The sequence below is a fragment of the Linepithema humile genome, chromosome 4 (assembly GCF_040581485.1).
Source record: "Linepithema humile isolate Giens D197 chromosome 4, Lhum_UNIL_v1.0, whole genome shotgun sequence".
Lineage (NCBI taxonomy): Eukaryota > Metazoa > Arthropoda > Insecta > Hymenoptera > Formicidae > Linepithema > Linepithema humile.
Genome location: NC_090131.1, coordinates 17,842,293 through 17,860,614, shown reverse-complemented (window position 1 = coordinate 17,860,614; position 18,322 = coordinate 17,842,293). Strand labels below are relative to the sequence as shown.

Below are 18,322 nucleotides of genomic sequence, written 5' to 3'. Positions count from 1 at the left end.
TGAAACGAGATTTTTGCTAAGGAAGAAATTAAATCTCTGAGGAAACGAGTGTAATCGAGAAATAAAATGAGAGATGAAATCAATTTAGGTCAGCTAAATAATTCTTTCTAATGGGGGGGCTCTGCGTGTGTTAATCCGATTCTGAGTAAAGAATGAGTCATGGCGGAAAATCGCCGCAAGAGGCGCCGCATCGCCGTTGTCGCGCCAGTGTTCGCGGGACGTTTTTTCAGCGCAGTACTCTGTTTTCGCTGCTTCGCGCACGGCTATTGAGTCGAGATACCGTCCTCGCGGTGGTCGCTCGACTGGGATCGGAATGATCGGCGAGGGAGTCTTTAGCCTCATTCCGCGCGACCGATGAACACCGCGTTGCTCAACATCACGCAACACGACGATCTCGATTCGGTTCTTGACGCCAACGTAAAGAGACGCCGTTCGCGAATATCGTTCGATTCCGCGACCCGACGCTGCGCGCGAATAATGCCGGTTCCCGTGTGATTTACGTGAATCGCGATCATCCTACGGCGGGAACCAAGCTTCGACGAGAGACAAGTAAGTAATATTCGTCCCTTGACTTCCATATTGATGTTTAATTGATCGCTGAGGCTGGCTTTTATTAATCTTCAAATTTTTCTGCTTGTACTTCTTTTTCGCAAGTGATAAATTCGCATGATTGTGCTTTCGCTGTTCTGATTATGACTTGTAATTTCATTCTACGTCTATTATTTATATCTGTACACCCTTTTTAAGTATTAAAAGAATTATTCCAAGTATGTGATTCAAGATCAAAGTATTTTATGAATCATCTAATTCTGAAATTTATCTGGAACGAAATCTGATCTTTTCAGATGATAAAAGTAATAGATAAAAACTTTTACAGCGTAATTTTTTCTTTCATACTCGTCATTTTTATTCAAAATTTGCAAACACTTATATATTTTTCTATAGAGATGCATTCACATTAAAGAAAAGAAATATTTGACTTTTTAGTGCTCGGAGAAGCATAAATAATTTTATACAATAAAATGCACAAATATTTATAGCAATTTAGGTCGAAATTTTATAAGCAAACATTAAATTAAAACTAACATTACTTTGTTGTTTAGCTTGCATTACTTGTGTTTTAACTGGCTTTTGTGTTAAATTATTAATATTAATGGTGGGTAGCTTTAGTTCTTAACGTTAAACGTGACGTCAGTCATCATCGGTACATGATATTTGTATATGACGTGCGATCTCCGTGTTGGATAAACAAAATTCCAAGGTGACCATACCTCGGCGAGGTAATTGCGCGACGAGAATGTACGGTTCTTTGTTTCGCTTCGTACGTGTATGTTTACCAGCTTGAACCCTATAATCGATAACTCCGGCTTCACTTTGTTTTTCGTAAAGTTCGATCAAGAACGGGCTGATGTCAGTTGTTTGTGTTAATACGACGCGGTCCGTGTGGAATCTATGTTTTTGTTTTTTTTTTTTCCCTACTTCAGAGAAAGGCGCGAGCGGCAAACTGCCGCGTTCCGGAAGAATTGAAATTGAATTTGTCGGTTCAAGGGTCAACCACAATTTCACTGTTTGCTTACGTCGGCGATAATTCGTCCTTGTTGATTAGATGGCTGCGATGTGTACGATTATGTGCAGATGCATTTATCGCTGCCGCTCGGCTCGCCGCTTTTGCTTTCTTAATTGTCTACGAAAGCGCTCATTGTGTGGCTCGAATAACAACGTAAGGGTTCGTTGTAAAAGAAATATGAATAAAGAACGCGTGAGAAACAATCACTTTCAGTTATGGATTTTGAAGCGAATACGAGTTCAAACGCGTATATTTTTTATGTAAGCAGGTTTGATAAAAAAAACTCAGTCGTTTATATTCTTTTATTTTCTATGATAAATATATGATTTCTAATAATCTAATAAGCTAAAATCACTGAAAATTATTAAAATTTCCCGAATTGAGTATCGAAAAAATGTTAATAGCTTTTAGAATTCCGATAAATCCGCAAGTGTTATTCGCAACACTCGGTGAAATGCTGGAAATTATTATTCGGCGGTTTCTTTTTCGATCATCGGTGTAGAATATTTGTTAACTTTTCCGGGAAACGCTCGCTTCGTCAAACCCGATCCACGAGGCTTTTGTGGGCGTTTGCTTTCTTTCTCTCTTTCTCGCGATTTAATTATCATTAGTTTCTTTATCTTCAGTTTTCAGCTGGCGGGCCTGATTATCCTTTGGCTTGACTTAAAAACCGCAAAAAAAAACGCGGCAAAATACCAGGCGGACTAAAAACTTATCTTTCCTCTGCGCTCTCTGTGCGGGAAAAATCTCTGTGGGCAGACCTCTTTCCGTAAACGACCGCACGCCGTGTAATACCGCTGTACCGTCGTTACGCATCTGGCAGACCTCTACGAGCCTTCTTCGGCTTTTACGGCGGGGTGGTGCTTTTGTCTCCCTGAACAATTCGGAACTTAACCGTGCGAAACTCGAGAGCCGCATCCATGCCGAAGTCGGCAACTAAATGGAGATTCTGGAGGTCTCTTTTATCTTTATCCCTATAATGCGAATAAAGCCTGTGATTACACGTCCTCTCATAACGCGAGGATCTAACAAGGGAACGGTTGTACCAACACTGTCTACATCGGCTTATTTATTGGACTCTTCGTTTGCCCTTCTAAGGCGGAAAGGCGTATTCGATTTTAAATCAATCATTTTGATGCGAGAGAATTTTTTTCTTAACATTTTTTAGTGTATATATTTTCCAAGTAGAATAAACTAATAATTAATTAATCGTATCGTAAAATAATATACAAAAAAACTTAAAAATATAATTTAAAAAATGATACGCCTTTTTTAATTAGAAGTCCAATACATTTAGAGCTGTGCGATGTTAATTTAGACTTTTCTTCGTTATTTGTTTAATTGAGTCAATCGCAATAAACGGGATGTGCCGCGTTATCTGTGTTCTATCTGAAACCGATCTAGAAACAAATTAGATATTAAGCAAGATTGTTGGTGCAACTCTTCCCTGAACGGCTCGTCGATGCATCGATGATGCTGTTGCATTTCGCGATAATTCTGCCGTTGTTTTCGGACGCGGAACAATAAGAGCACTCGCGCTGGACTAATGCTGATTGAATCTGCTCTACTAACTCCTCACAAAGGATAATCAGAACTTGAATTCTGTTTCTCGGTGTCGATTCAGAATACAGCCTACAAATTATAATTTATCCGTCGCACTCTATCTGCAATTCTAATCTCATCGCTCTAATTTATTAACTTTTTATCGAAGGCTGCTCAAGATAATTGTTTTTCACGAATATTTCTGTAAGCGCGTACATCATTTTTCAGCGTCAAACAGCATGATCGCATGATCAAGTTCAGTTCTTTTTAATACACGATTTGTTTCGCAATATTTTAATCGTTCCTTTTGAATAATAAGCGATGTTTCACACTAATATATCTTTAAGATTTATAGCGAATGATGATAAATGTTTGGCATATTAATTTTTTGTACGATTGTCAAGGCAGTAAACTTTTATGGATAACTATCTTTCTATAACAATTACTTCTGTGTTGACTAGTTTTTTGTGTGCGTATTGACGTTTAGTTTAGATGTCATTAACAATTTTTTCTTTTTATTTGTAACTTTTATCGAATTATTTTCTCCATAGATGTCAAGCTGATATTGTTTTTTTGCAGGCGACACATAAAATTGATGACATGATTGAAAATAAAATGGAAGTAATTCGATAAAAATGCATGAATAAGCTATTAGTATTTATAAAACACTATATTATGCCATCGGTTCTCGCTGAATTCGCGCTTTGAATAAACTGTATTCTCGATTGCAATTAAAAACTGTGTGTATTGCAGCGTGCGAATTACATTGCGGAGGAAATGAGCATACGTCGTGTAAGCAAAGTTTGTATAGGTAGAGCATGCGCGTGTATGTGCGAAATGACATGAATCTTGCACATTCTTCGAGGAAGATTATGCAAACGGTTTCATTGAAATAGCAATTGGCTGACATAGTAAACGAATCGTACGGATAATTTACATTACTTCCGCAGATCTCTCATGCATACGCGATTTCATAATTCTCTCATTTGCAATTCTTGATTGCAGAATGCTCGGTTTTTTGTTTTTGTTTATCTTTATGCATTTTTGTATCTAGAATTTATATTTAGCCCTCTTTTTTTTCAGTGTTAAGTATGTAACTGTTTTTTTTTCTTTAAAAAAAATTAAAAAATAAAAAAAAATCGAACGCGAATCGAGCAATGCAATTCTGTGCTGACGCGTACAAACACGTTACGACAGCCGGTATATAGGACTCATTTCCTCGCGTCTTATACGTACTGAATACACGACGCGTTATCGGCTCGAACGTTTCCGTTATCGCCGCGCAATCTAGAGCATCGTATTTTTCCGCGCGACCTTCGGCGCCGGTTCGCGCGCGTGTGTTTCGTACTTTGAATGCAAATTGACGGGTATCCTCGTCTTGCAGAAAGTCCAAGAGGGCCGTTCTCGAACAGAACGACCAGAACGAGAGCAAACGCAAACGCTCAGCACCGCCGGTAGTGGTGACGCAGGTGATCCGGCAGGACTACGATCACATACCGGAACCGAGGCGTACGTGGTCCTGCACGACCATGGAGCATCCGTTGAACGGCCGCCTGTCGCCGAAAGTCACGCCGATCACCGACGACTACGAAATCAGCAATCATGTGCTGGGTCTCGGGATCAACGGCAAGGTTGTGCAGTGTTACGACAAGAAGACGAGGGAGAAGTACGCCCTTAAGGTGAGTTTTCGCTTTAAATTTAACAAAATTAGCTGATCATTCAATGAGATATTTATTACGCGATTAAAAATTAAAAGTTTCTCTTTGCTTTATTTCATTTTGCTTGACGCAACATGAATTAATTGATGGAGAAAGAAGTTGGAAATATTTGTTGAAACTTATTTTATTAAAAAAATGAAATCGTTTGTTATTAACTGTTTTATAAATTTAAAAGTTGTAATTTAAATGATTAAAGCTAAATTCTAGAGCTAACGAAAAGTAAGATGATATTGAAATTTTATCACAAAGCTGTTCCAGGTTATTAAAATTGTTTATTTTGCGTCATGCTTAGAATGTTATAAACTTTATTTCGGAGAAGTCTAGATAAAACCCAACAATTTTAGTCGAATTAATCTTTGCGATATTTTGAGATAAAAAGAGAGCTTAAAATATTAAACACAGAAATCTTATCGGAAGGCGAGGAGCAATTACTCGGCTTTTTTTCATCCGCGATGGATTTTCCGTCCTCGGGTTTTTTTTAATGCGCAAGAGCAACATTTTGAAATCTGCATATCTGAAGGTGTTAATCTTCCTCTTTAACACCTCTCTGAAGGAGTGCCGATTCGGCGTATCGATACTTACTTAAATCGCATGGAAGGTGCGATCATTGGCTGAGCGCGATGTCCGAGCGCGTTCAGACTGCGAGTCATCCTCTATTTATACCCCAGTGATTTCCCCGTTCGACGTCTAGCGGCGTATCTCCCCACGAAGGTAGGCCTGGTTCTTATTTCGTCACGGTCGGTCCGCAAAAAAAGATTTGATCGCCATCGTGGGAGCAGTTTCCTCAAGGAAATTAACGTTGTGGCGCGCGCGCGCGCTTATCGAATCGCGGTTTCGATGAAACGAAATCCGGAGGAAGGCTATCGTCCAAAAGGTTATCGACCCCCTCCCCCTCCCCTCAAATTATATACAATATTGGTAAACCGTATCGGTTTACCAAGATTGTACGAGAGGCTTCATCCTGCGAATGTTGTGTCTCTCGAAAATGTTGGAACACATCACACGCGACGTAGATAAAGCTACTTTGTAATCTCGTCAGTTTTACGATAGGAATTATTCCGATCGCGCGGTCAACAGATAGGAGCGAAACCTGATAGCGCCCAAATAACCAGTTACCTGATCGAAATTGACAGAATTTGAAGCATGCCGCTGTTAACATACTGCCGGCAATCGCGTATCAATCGATATTTGTGCGCACGCCATTATTATCCGAGCTCGGTCCATTGTCTGATAATTTCTGCCGATATGATAAAGCGCGTGTATCGCATTTCAAGTCGCGCGATTTATAACATCTCGCTGAGATGCAGGAGTTCAGGTGTCGAGATACTTCAATGGATTTCCCGGATGAAAAATTGTATTTACCTTAAGAATAATTTATTTTGCATGCAATTTTCTAAATTGCCATCTTACGTTATCGCGTTGCGTTGCGTTGCGTTCGGCGAGCGATTTTAAATCAATAGGCGACTGCTCGGGAAAGTTGCATCTCCTTATAAAGGCGTCACACGGCCTATAAGACCAGCCGCAGAAATAATTTAACGGCAGTCTTTCTCTCTCTCTCTCTCTCTCTCTCTCTCTCTCTCTCTCTCTCTCTCTCTCTCTCTCTCTCTCTCTCTCTCTCTCTCTCTCTCTCTCTCTCTCTCTCTCTCTCTCTCTCTCTCTCTCTCTCTCACGAGGAATGTTGATCGCAGATACAGATATGCGAAATGCTGATGACCGATCACGAAGATCGCGTGACGCTCGGGCGCGATCGCATTCCTCGCGTTTTTCTTTCCATGAATTTAAATTCCCGCTAATAGTTAGATCTTCAAACAAGCTGTCTGTTTACTGAAAAACGCTACAAGTTATTTTTATGGCGCGCAACGCACTTGATTCGAGAGAATCCCCAAAGTTTGTTTTCGCGACGCTCGATTCTTTTTATACGAAATCGCGAGCTAGTTCTTCTGGAAAGTCGGCAGTAAAACAGCTCGTCGTGAAACGCTTCCCGCCATGAGAAGATGCGCAATCTCGCGCCCGCGGCTTCTCGGACTCGTTGCAAAAATAATCAGGCTGTCCGGATGTTTCGGGGACGTTCGCGGTATCGCGCGGGATTACCGCGAAGGATCGTGTCGCTGTGATTTTTCACACCGGCGCGGTTGCGACGCTGCAGTTTGGATAACACTCGATGCGAACATAAACAGTTCCCGCTCATTCGTGAAAAGTATTATTTTTTTTTTTTGCGAGAGGCGCAGAAATTTTCCATCGGCGATATTTCTTCGTTGAACGAGCATTTAAACTTTTACGCGCTCACTAAAAGTATCTTTTTTTTCCGCTCGTCAGCGAATTATTCTTTTCCGACGTGTACGACGTGCGATATGTGAGATATGAGATACGCAAAAAGTCACGTGCATTTTACCGGCTCTCGATATCGATCACTTTCTTTTTTTTTTCCTCCTACCGTTGCACGTGTCATTTGTGCTCCGTCAGCACTTAGGCACGCGATCATTGAATGCTCACCGCGCTTTCTGGCAGCGTCGCAAACTTTGTACTCCCGCACGGAGATGGAGAATGCAACACGCATGAATGTGCGTGATAATCCGCACGAAAAATGCACCGCCGTCCCTCGGCGAGCTTTATATATTTCCGATGATCTCATCCTTTCCGGCGAAAATGGTCAATGGCTTTCGGCGATCGCAACTACGATGGGCTATCGTCGAGTATCGTCGAGGGTCAAAGGATGCTATCGTTAAAGCTGACGCAATCACTATGTCAATCGGTGTTCAATGAGTCAATGTAATGAATACCGACAAGTCCATGAGATACGAGCATCCTTCGCTTCATCTTTTTCTTCTTTGTATTTCGTTCGCGATGATAAAACGGCGAGGAATTTGCCACGCTGCTGCTGAATAATAGCGTGAAATCGATCGTTATATCAACAGGAATCAATTTGATAATTGGATGCCGATAAAAAATTAATTATGCTGTCGGAAAGTAGGCACGTTTTAAAAAACTTGCAAAAAAATGTGACTGCCTTTTTTTATAAATAAAATAAAAATATTTAGAATCTCAAACGTGAGAATTAATTCTTAATTATTTTTGTTTGTCGCATTTTATGTGGAAAATAAAAATAATTGAAAAAAATTGATTTAAAATGACCTTACATGTTGATTGCTACTCTAAGAATTACGAAAGTATTGTAATTGATAAGTGCTCTTACGCCGACAATGTTCTGATTGTTCTTAAAATAACTGTACTTTATTGAGTTAATCAGAATTGTTCTAGAAGAGTTAAAGATAACAGGTTGATTGTTCGTGCGAAACGCGATTTATTGCCGGCATTATTCAAATTTTTCACAGATGACTTTCTTTATAATTTATAATTAGTGGTGGTGAAAGTTACTCTTGATATGAAATACGATAGACCCGATTGACGACATTGATACAGTCTGGAGAAACCCAACAGACCGAAATTAGTCCTCGAAATTCCAAAGTTACATCATACACCGATGATTAGCAGATTACCTAACGCACACGAAGCAACCGCCTTCTCATTAAATGAATACGCGCTGAAGTGTCTAGAAGATTATTCAGCGTTGATTAGAAGTAATCTTATCAGTGATTCTATCAGCACTGTTCCGGTTATTGCAACGATCGATGCGTAGATTGCATAACGTTGCGATGTACTGTCACCGTTTTAACCTGTCGAGAGCGATGACGTTTTCTCGTTTCATTATAATCAAACGTTTTAATCATTATTTTTCCGCATTGAAGAAAAAAATTACTCCATTAATATTTTCTAATCAATGCGGCACAAGTGTAATAATATATTTCTATTTTAAGCAGCTGATTACATCTAAAGCTATTCTCGCAGATGCCAATTATCGTTGACGTCTAATTACTTTTTCATCTGTTCTCAAAAGCAGAGCCTAACAGAGCGGCGCAGAATTCCTCGCTTCGTACGAAATGACGTTTCTGGGAACAATTCAACGGGCGGCGCAATTATGTTTTGCGTGTAGCGCAATGGCGTGGAGCACGCATCACGCGAGTGATGACATTGCGCGATGTACCGGTGGCCTCCGCAGTTTTAATGTTCGGCTGTTAAAAATTCAATATTTGCTGACGTCACGTCGGCAGTGCGCGGCGCCGGTGCAACCCAGTTTCTCGCGCTGCCAATTCGCTCTCGTTGATTGATCACCGGCTGTCAGCTGGCCAACGTTTTCGCTCTTGTCAGTGTTGTAGTCATGCGCCGCTTTATACTTATCCGCCTACGTCTCGTTGGACGCGGAGAATCCTCAAGTCTGAAACACTAGATATTATCGGGAAGAAATATATCGCACTTCGCTCTGCAGCTGTTTCCTAAACGTAGGTGAAGTCACATGATTAATGCAATGTTTTCCTCGTCAGAGAACTGAAAGATTATTGTGTACAAATTGTCTTGGGAGAAATGCAAAATTTACCGATTCATTCTTATCGATTTATAGTTCTTTCCGTTTAATTTAAAATCGATATCTTGCTAGATCAACAATTTTTGTAATAATTCACTGTGCTGATAAAAACAATTGCGTTGGTTTTGATTCAAAATATCAGTTTATTAGAACAATGAGTGTCATCAATATTTCAATTAATGCTTTCAATTATATTACTGTGTTAAACGAACAAAAAGTGTCGAAATAAAGATCGATTGATTTTCTATTGGATTTTCCATGGTCGATTTTGCTTGGGGCGCTGACGTATTATCGCGATATGGGATAGTTGAAGAGAACACGATCGATTGTGCGTTTCCACGAGCGTGACGTCGTTGCGTTGCATCGGATTACGTTGTCGGCTTTTATAGCCAAGCGGTGTAAAATCCTCGGCGCGAGACGTGGGACGACCAGCGCATAATCTGAACTGTCGCCAGGAACTATCGTAGACAATTCTGGTACATCCATCCGTCTACTTCGCACGGCAAATGACTTTGTGTGCCGTGAGGTGTTAATCTCATTGGCATACGCCGTTGTCCAGTTTATTAGCGTTTGACATGTGATAGTTCTGATATTTTTACTGAAACCTTCGTATTATATCTGCTTAGTATACGACAAATTTTTTACCGTTTCATTTAACTTGGCGTCCAATTTTCACGATATATAATTTTTGATCATAAAATTTTAATATTTTAATTTTTATGGAAGCTTACATTTTTTTTTGTTATGCAGATTTACAGAAAAATCTTATTAATTTCTATAAAGTCAACTTTTTTCGAATTTTCGGAGAGCATTACAAACTTTTTTTTTTTTATTTAAAAAAAGTAGGACTAATTTTACAGATCTCTATTATGGCTAGTGTCAATAGCCTTTGGTACGCGTTAGATAGAAATCTTAGAAACCGGTTCTGATTATTCTTTTCCCACCATCTATCTCACACGTTTCCCTTCGATATTTTTAAATCATCCAACATTCCATCTTATAAAAGCGTACAAACATCCTCGTTTACTTTGCTACCCATTTAATTTTATCGTCGTACTCAATGTATCAAGTATCAATTCAATTATAAAATAAAAAAAGCTCTTTTAAAAAAAAAACTGAAGTCTTCATACGCTAATCTCGTTTCGATCTCTCGCGTTGCATTATATGAATTGAAAAAGCTTCCAGGCTGCTTTAAGAGAACTGAGCTTTGATACGACGATTTGATCCCGCTTTAGCATTACAGTGAATATCTCAGCTTAAAATAAAAAACTATAAATTTCCGAGAATCGTGCTTTTAATGTGACAATACGGCGCGGTATTTGTGTGTTAATGCGGGTTTGTGTGTTCGTCGACGCCACTCATCTGTGTGATGTCGAATAAATTAAATGGCATATTAAGCAGCGGATCTGCGAAATCGCGACGACACTAATAAATCGTCTGTTGTCACACGGGGACTCTGCGTATTACACAGTGCGAGTGTGTACACAAGCGACGCGGCTATTTTAGCCGGTTTCCCACCGTACGCAATAAATGGACGTCTGCGACAATTCACGTGATTGTCCGGGAAGATCGTGCTTGAAAAGGGCACAATTACGTGAGCATGTCCGTTTAGAGGAAGGCGCTTATGCCGTGTGCGTACACGCATCCACTCGCTTGATAAATTTTGTATGGCAAGCCATTCAGTGTAATTGACTAATCAGAATTGTACCGTCAGCGACTTGTGTGTCATTCACCTCTATATATAGTAAAAAATCAATGTTGCTTTGTTAGTGTCGCTAGTTCTTTTTTCTTTGTACCGCGATCGTACATACAGGAAATCCTGAAATATTCAGTTTCAAAGTTGAATTGAATTTTTGAATCGACCTTTCGCTAACTGTAATATTAAAGCATTGATATTGAGCGAGTGAATTCAGGAATCAATATAATTAAATTAGATTGATTAAAAGTAATTTAGATTTAGGATAATATAATTGAATTTAAATTAATTTAAATTAATTAGATAAAAACGGAGTGTAAGATAAAAAATTAATCACATCTCATTGATCGACTTGTTGTATCGGTTTACGCGAATTAAATACACGTGAATGTTATTCCAGAATTTGAATTGCAGATTTAAACGTATTTGAATATTACAAAAATCGCATGCTTTTAAAGACGATAAATTTATCATAATCGACACCTGCGAACTATTTTTTTCCACGTATCTTTATTTTTAATTTATTTCCTGATATCATTAATCGTATTTCATGATGTTTATGAGTTAGTTACGTGACAAATTTTTATCAATTATTACGTGAGTTATGTAAGCTGCTGCGCGTGTTTCATTACTACAGTTTGTCGGAAGCAGTGAGTAGGATAAAAAAGAGCTTTATCTAGGAAATCCTCGCGATGACGTTGTCGTTTCGATCACATTGTTGCGAGCTCTGAGTCAAGTCTTTTAGCTGCCAGCTACAATGATTTGCATGTAACATGAAAACGTGATATGAAACATTGATACGAATATCTGAGCGGTGATTATCTTGACACATTCACCGGGATTGTCCAGTTCGCCAGTCGTACAATCGCGTACGGTATCTCGAATCTTAAATATATGAAAAGTTACTCACTCTTTATCTAACAGCGTAGCAAAAGTTTCCAACGTTAAATTTTCACGTCACTAATTCGAATTAGTAACTGGGTGTTAAATTTCTTTATTAAATTGAATCTTTTGTTCTGAAACTTGTTTGTCCTCTTGCAACTTAATTAGAGGCTTCTCTTAAGCACGTCGCGCTAAACAGTGCACTTCCTTGCAGGTCCTGCATGACTGCGCGAAGGCGCGGAGAGAAGTCGAGCTTCACTGGAGAGCGTCGGATTGTAGGCACATAGTCCAAGTCAAAGACGTATACGAAAACTCCTACAGCGGGAATAAGTGTCTGCTAGTAATTATGGAATGGTACGTAAAACATAATAACTATTTTTTTTAAACGACCGCGGTCGCTACAATCCGCATTTAATTGTTTTTCAGCATGGAAGGTGGGGAACTATTTCAAAGGATACAAGACAGACAAGACGGTGCTTTTACCGAAAGAGGTACGGCTTTGCATTCAAAATTTAATTACTTTTGCTCTTTAGAAATTTTTAGAAGTTGCGCACAACTGCGTTGTTCTTTTTGCAGAGGCTGCGCAAGTGATGTACGAAATTTGTGTTGCGGTAAAGCATCTACACGACATGAACATTACACACAGGGATCTAAAACCCGAAAATCTTTTATATTCTAAACCTGGTGAGTTATATTTATATATTGCATATCCTATAAAATCTTGCATCATTCGTTTTTCCAAGGCGTGACAACTTGAAAACATTATTATCAGCAACATTTTATGAACTTAAGATCACTTATTATCTCTCTATAATCTTTGAAGTGGTATAACTGTAAAGTTTATATCTTTATCTATCTATATACAATAGAGAGAATAATATATATATATATATATAAATCACCGTGTAAATATTCTTGATAAATCATTTATTATTTTTGCACAATTTTTTTAGTTTAAAAATAAGTGAAATATGATAATTTGCAAAATATTTGCTTTAAATCTGTAAATTTGCATCTAAAAATAACTTGTATATGAATGGAATAATATTTATTTTATTAATGTAATCTGTGCATTTATTTCTAGATAGTACTGGAATCCTGAAACTCACCGACTTCGGGTTTGCTAAAGAAACACATTTAAAAGACACATTACAGACGCCATGTTACACACCTTATTATGTCGGTAAGCTTTCATATTTCACTATACAGATGCATTTGTTAAACTAATTGTGCAGTTGAAATAAAACGACAATATATATTTTATTTAGCCCCTGAAGTTTTGGGACCAGAGAAATATGACAAGAGCTGTGATATTTGGTCATTGGGAGTAATCATGTACATATTGTGAGTATACTACTTATAAAACTTTTTCTTTTCTCTATTAATAATTTCTTTTTTGCAATAATATACATTCTCAGCGTTCTTACAGTTTTATTAATAAATTCCATTATTAATATAATATAGATTATATTTATTAATAGATTAAAAGCACTATAATAACGTATTCGTTATGTTTAGATTGTGCGGTTTCCCACCATTCTACAGCAATCACGGACTGGCGATTTCGCCCGGAATGAAAAAAAGAATCCGGTTAGGGCAATATGACTTCCCTTATCCAGAATGGGCGAACGTGAGCCAGGAGGCCAAAAGCCTTATTAAGGGCATGCTGTGTATAGATCCAGCCGAAAGATTGCAAATCGACGCTGTGATGCGTAACAACTGGATCTTTGTAAGTGCACGATTTACAATACATTTATTACACTTTTAGTGCGAATCCTCTTTATAATATATTTTTCGAAATCTTGCAGAAATACACAGAGGTACCTGCTACTCCTTTACACACCGGACGCGTTCTACGCGAGGGGGAAGAAATGTGGCCGGAAGTGCAAGAAGAGATGACTCGATCGTTGGCGACGATGCGCGTCGACTACGATGCGGCGTGTCTGAAGCAGCTCGATCACACGAACAACCCCCTGCTGATCAAGCGGAGACGCGCGAAACAGTCTGCGAACAGCTCGGCGGTTCCGCCGGCCGCCAGTCCCACGCCCGCTTCCTAGGAAGAGGACAGCGCCAAGCGGAACTGGACTATTTTTCTACGTAGATGCGTCAGATACAGCATAGTCACAACGAGGATCGTTTTCTGACTGCTGCATTTCAAGCGAAAGAAATTTCGTAATAGGGTAGTATCCAAAGGCACCTAGGTCACGTGTATCGCACGCATGCGTTTTTACGCTTATTAGCGTTTGATTTAATCATCGAGGACGCAAGGTAAATTTTTTTACAGTAACAACAATATACAACTAGGACAATATTGCCCCAACGAATGCGTAAGCGATGCCTTTTTCAATTACCGTACGATATCACAGTCTTTCTCCAAAAATGACCTATTGAGGAACGTGTCGCGACCGTTCTGTGAGATATAATTATAACGCACGATGCCTAGAAATCTAAAAAAAAAAATGCAGAACAATGCAATAAATATGATAGCAATATCGTTGTAACAACGATGGAACGCCGAAATTCGCGTGACAAAAATTTTGCCACCGAACATTTCGTTAGAGACGGATAACAGCGTTATCAAATAGTTACACATATAAAAAGCATTTACTATGATAACTGTGTTGCACACATAAAAGCGTTCAATAATTTTTGCAGTAATCGCGGGGAATGGGAATAAAATCTTTTTTTATTAGAACGCAGAGCATACTAGTTTAGTGTAAGATATTTTTCTAGAACAACTCTCCAGAATTATTGCACAATAATATGATTTGCAGTCTCCTATATAAAGTATTTTGCTTCCAATCTTTCACGTCAATATGTTGTATACCGCGTATCAACAATTTCAGTTTATAGTCATCAAATATTTTTACCAAAGTTGATATAAGAGCATTAAAACCTTTTAAAAAGGCATTTATTTGTTCTTGCACACGAAATACTAACCGCCACTGTATAACTAAATTTATATATTTGTCCTTATTTTCATCTTTTAAAGAGATGTTAGCACCATCTGATTTTAACTCTTTGGAAAGTACGACCAAAGTTTTCTTCGTCAAGACAAAAAGTGAATTCTAATTCACTAGGATGATTCTCTTTAATCCACAAAAGAAAGTATTATACTAAATACTGTGCTGAATTACATTTACATTTTTGCAGAGTATAAATAATTTCGAAAAAATACGCGTATTTCTTTGATATAGCCGTAATTTGAGAATAGTTTTACATATAGATAATATATTATTTTTTACAAAACCGTGTATTAAACGAATATTAATATGTCGATCAAATCTAGCTAACAATTATAAAAATATGTGGTAACATCTCATGCCAAATATGTATATATAGCAATAACATCTCAGCAAAAAGACGTTATATAGCGTATTTTTTGCGAATATAATTAAAACACAATAATTTTATTATCGTATTCGTGTAAAGAATATTCTCTAACGTCTCTTTTGCTGAGATGTTATTACTACACATTATCGGTATGAAATGCTATCGCGTGTTTTGATAATTGTTAGCAGTTTTTATCTACGTATCAATATTTACAAATGGAGAACTATGCGTTTTTTTTCGTTCTCTTTTATACTCTTCGGCAGAAAGGTTCTTGTTGTATTCAGTTACACGCGTCCAATCATTTCAAACGGGCACAATGTCACTAAGTATTGCAACTAAAAAGCATCTGTGGAAATATTATGTGAAACTGACGGATTTTGAAGCACAGTGCAGGCTTTGCGAAAATCAATATAATTATGTCAAAGCTGAAAATTTCAAAACACATAGCAAGACAGCAGAGAAAACTTTGGAGATACGAAGAAGAGAGAAAAGTAATGAAATGGCCATGTGGATGTATTTCACGTATTCAAGCAAATTAAATTTACAATGTATTATCTGTGATGCTACTGTTCTGTCTGCATCTGAATTTGTAGAAAATCACTTGAGTTTGCATTCTGAAAAAACAACGAGAGTATCATATACAATACTTCGAGGTTGGCCACAAAAATATTGGACAGAAAGATGATTTTGACAGATGATTTTGTAGTGGAGTGTAATATTTGTCACAACAACTTATCTCTATCCATTCAGACATATCTGGATTCTCATATAAGAAAGACGCATTTGGACAAATTGAAAAATACGCAAGAAACATATATCAGAACGCGTTTCATCATTTGAAACGAACACAATGTCTATTTCACTAAATATTGCAAGTAAAAAGCATGTATGAAAATATTATATAAAACTGCCGAATTTTTAAGCATGTTTTGCGGAAATGAATTATAATCATAAATGATTGTGCGCGTAAAATGCACAAAGAAGAAACTATCTCTGTCAGAATGGTTGTATGTATTATTTTATGTTTAATTGCTTATGTGTGGAAAAAGTAAAATATACAGGCTGTCCGGTAATTGCTAAATCTTTTTGGGTAATCAGGGCGCGTTTAACCGAGTAGAAAAGTCCTTTACTATTTTGCGATTTTCACAATAATTAATGAGGAATTAGTTAGTTAAATATTTGCCAATTTGCGCGAGTTTAAGCGCGCGACGAAAAGAGATTGTGGCGGCACAGCCCACTCTTATTTGGTTACTTATTTGGTTAGCGCGCGATGAAGCGTTGGGAGGAGCGCTCTACAAATGTCAACGGCAACATACGAGCGGTGCGTAACGCTAGATCCTTGCGTCCTAGCGATAACAGTGGGCTGTCTCTTCTAGCCGCGCGCTTAAACTCGCGCAAATTAGCCGATCTTCTTTAATTAATTTCTCTTAATTGCGAAAATTGCAAAACTATAGAAGACTTTTCTACTCGGTTTGATCTGCCCTGATTGTACCCGAACGGTGATTCAGCAATTACCGGACACCCTCTGTAAACTTAAAACGCTCATTTTTTTACGGGTGACATTAAGCAATTAATTAATTAATGCCATCTGTAGAGATTAGAGCGTTTATAAGTATATATATTCTACTTTTTCCATATAATTAAACATAAAATAATACATACCACTCACTGGATAAAAAATCGGTTCTTTCCTTGTGCATTTTACGCGTTCAATTTTTTTCCTAAAATAATTATGACTCATGACTGTTCACTCGGAGCCCAAACTGGGCATAGTCCTTTGCGCACATTAATATATGTAATTTCTTTTTTTTATTAACCGTTTTATTTAGCCCTAAAATTGGTTTGCATTTTGTAATAATTAAATAACTGAATACGAGTGTCGTATTCAGTTAGTTGTTGTATTGCGTATTTGCCAAACGGACATAATGTGCGAAATTATTACATCTGTTAAAAGATGGGTAGTATTATTACAAAATGCAAAAAAATTTTAGGGTTAAATATAACGGTTGCAGAAAAGAACTTATATATGTTTATTATGAGCAGGTATCGGTTACATTTAGAAAAATGATCATAAAAAGCAAATTGATTTAAAAAACGAAAAAACTCCAGACGTTGATTTTAATGAGTTAAACACATGCTGTTTTATATGTAAAAATATAGAATTAAAAGATTTTCCACGGCATTTAACAAGGCACAATATAATCGATTTCGAAATTAAAAACAGAACTCGTTAATATATGTTGTTAAGAAAATTTGAGCATTTAAATCTAATTCCGGTTCTTATAGCTTTGTCATACTAATAATATATTATTGAATAACGGAAGAGTACAACGCAATTTATTTTGAATTAATTATTACAAACTTCCAAACACATGTAGCAAGACGTCAGAACAATTTGCAAATACGAAGAAGAGAGAAAACTAATGAAAGGGCCATGGGTGTATTTCAAGTATTCAAACAAATTATATTCACAATGTATCACTACACTGTGATGACAAATGTTCTGTCTACATCTGAATCTGTAGAAATCTATCACTTGAGTTCGCATTCTGAAGAACAACGGGAGAATCATTTACTTCGAGATTGGTCACGGAAATATTGGACACAAAGTAGTGATTTTATAGTGGAGTGTAATACTTGTAACAATAACATATCTCCTTCTATTGAAATTTATTTGAATCGTCATATAAAAATGCAACATTCGGATGAATTGAAAAATATGCAAGAAGCACACGACACAGTTGATTTGTCAAAACGTGTTTTGTCACTTGAAACAGATGTATTGTTTATGTCATCGAAGATCGCAAATAAAAGTAAACTGTAACAGAATTCCACAAAATTGCCAAATTTTCAAGCAACATGCAAATTTTGCAGCTTTCAATATTGTTACATCAACATTACGAAGTAATATATCTACAAGTAATATTTACAAATAATAATTTAGAAGTTTTATTTTAAGCAAACAATATCACAATTTACGATTGGATGTATTTTAAATATTCAATGTAAAATTCATGACCAAAAAATATTACCACAAAACCAACTGTGAACAATCTGGATTACAGTTTACTTGGAATACATCCAACTATAAATTATTATCCAGTTTACTTACAGTTGTTTTTGTGATATTATTTTTTGGTTTAATCATGAATTTTATATTAAAT

At 37.3% G+C, this 18,322-nt stretch overlaps 1 protein-coding gene across 1 annotated transcript; it reads left to right on the top strand.

Annotated features, from left to right (window-relative positions):
* The first annotated feature begins 184 nt into the window (after positions 1-184).
* Positions 185-17,133, top strand: MAPk-Ak2 (MAP kinase-activated protein kinase 2). Its single transcript, XM_012364631.2, has 10 exons — positions 185-549; positions 2,194-2,522; positions 4,494-4,788; positions 12,040-12,179; positions 12,252-12,316; positions 12,402-12,509; positions 12,910-13,008; positions 13,094-13,169; positions 13,344-13,554; positions 13,634-17,133. Exons 2-10 carry the CDS (start codon positions 2,488-2,490, stop codon positions 13,880-13,882), a joined length of 1,278 nt encoding a protein of 425 aa, XP_012220054.1. The 5' UTR covers positions 185-549; positions 2,194-2,487; the 3' UTR covers positions 13,883-17,133.
* The last annotated feature ends 1,189 nt before the right edge of the window (positions 17,134-18,322 follow it).

Coding starts and splice junctions, on each gene's coding strand:
- MAPk-Ak2 (XM_012364631.2), top strand. CDS start 2,488: ATGCCGAAGTCGGCAACTAAATGGAGATTCTGGAG. Junction 13,170..13,343: donor GGAGTAATCATGTACATATT/GTGAGTATACTA, acceptor CGTTATGTTTAG/ATTGTGCGGTTTCCCACCAT. Junction 13,555..13,633: donor TGCGTAACAACTGGATCTTT/GTAAGTGCACGA, acceptor GAAATCTTGCAG/AAATACACAGAGGTACCTGC.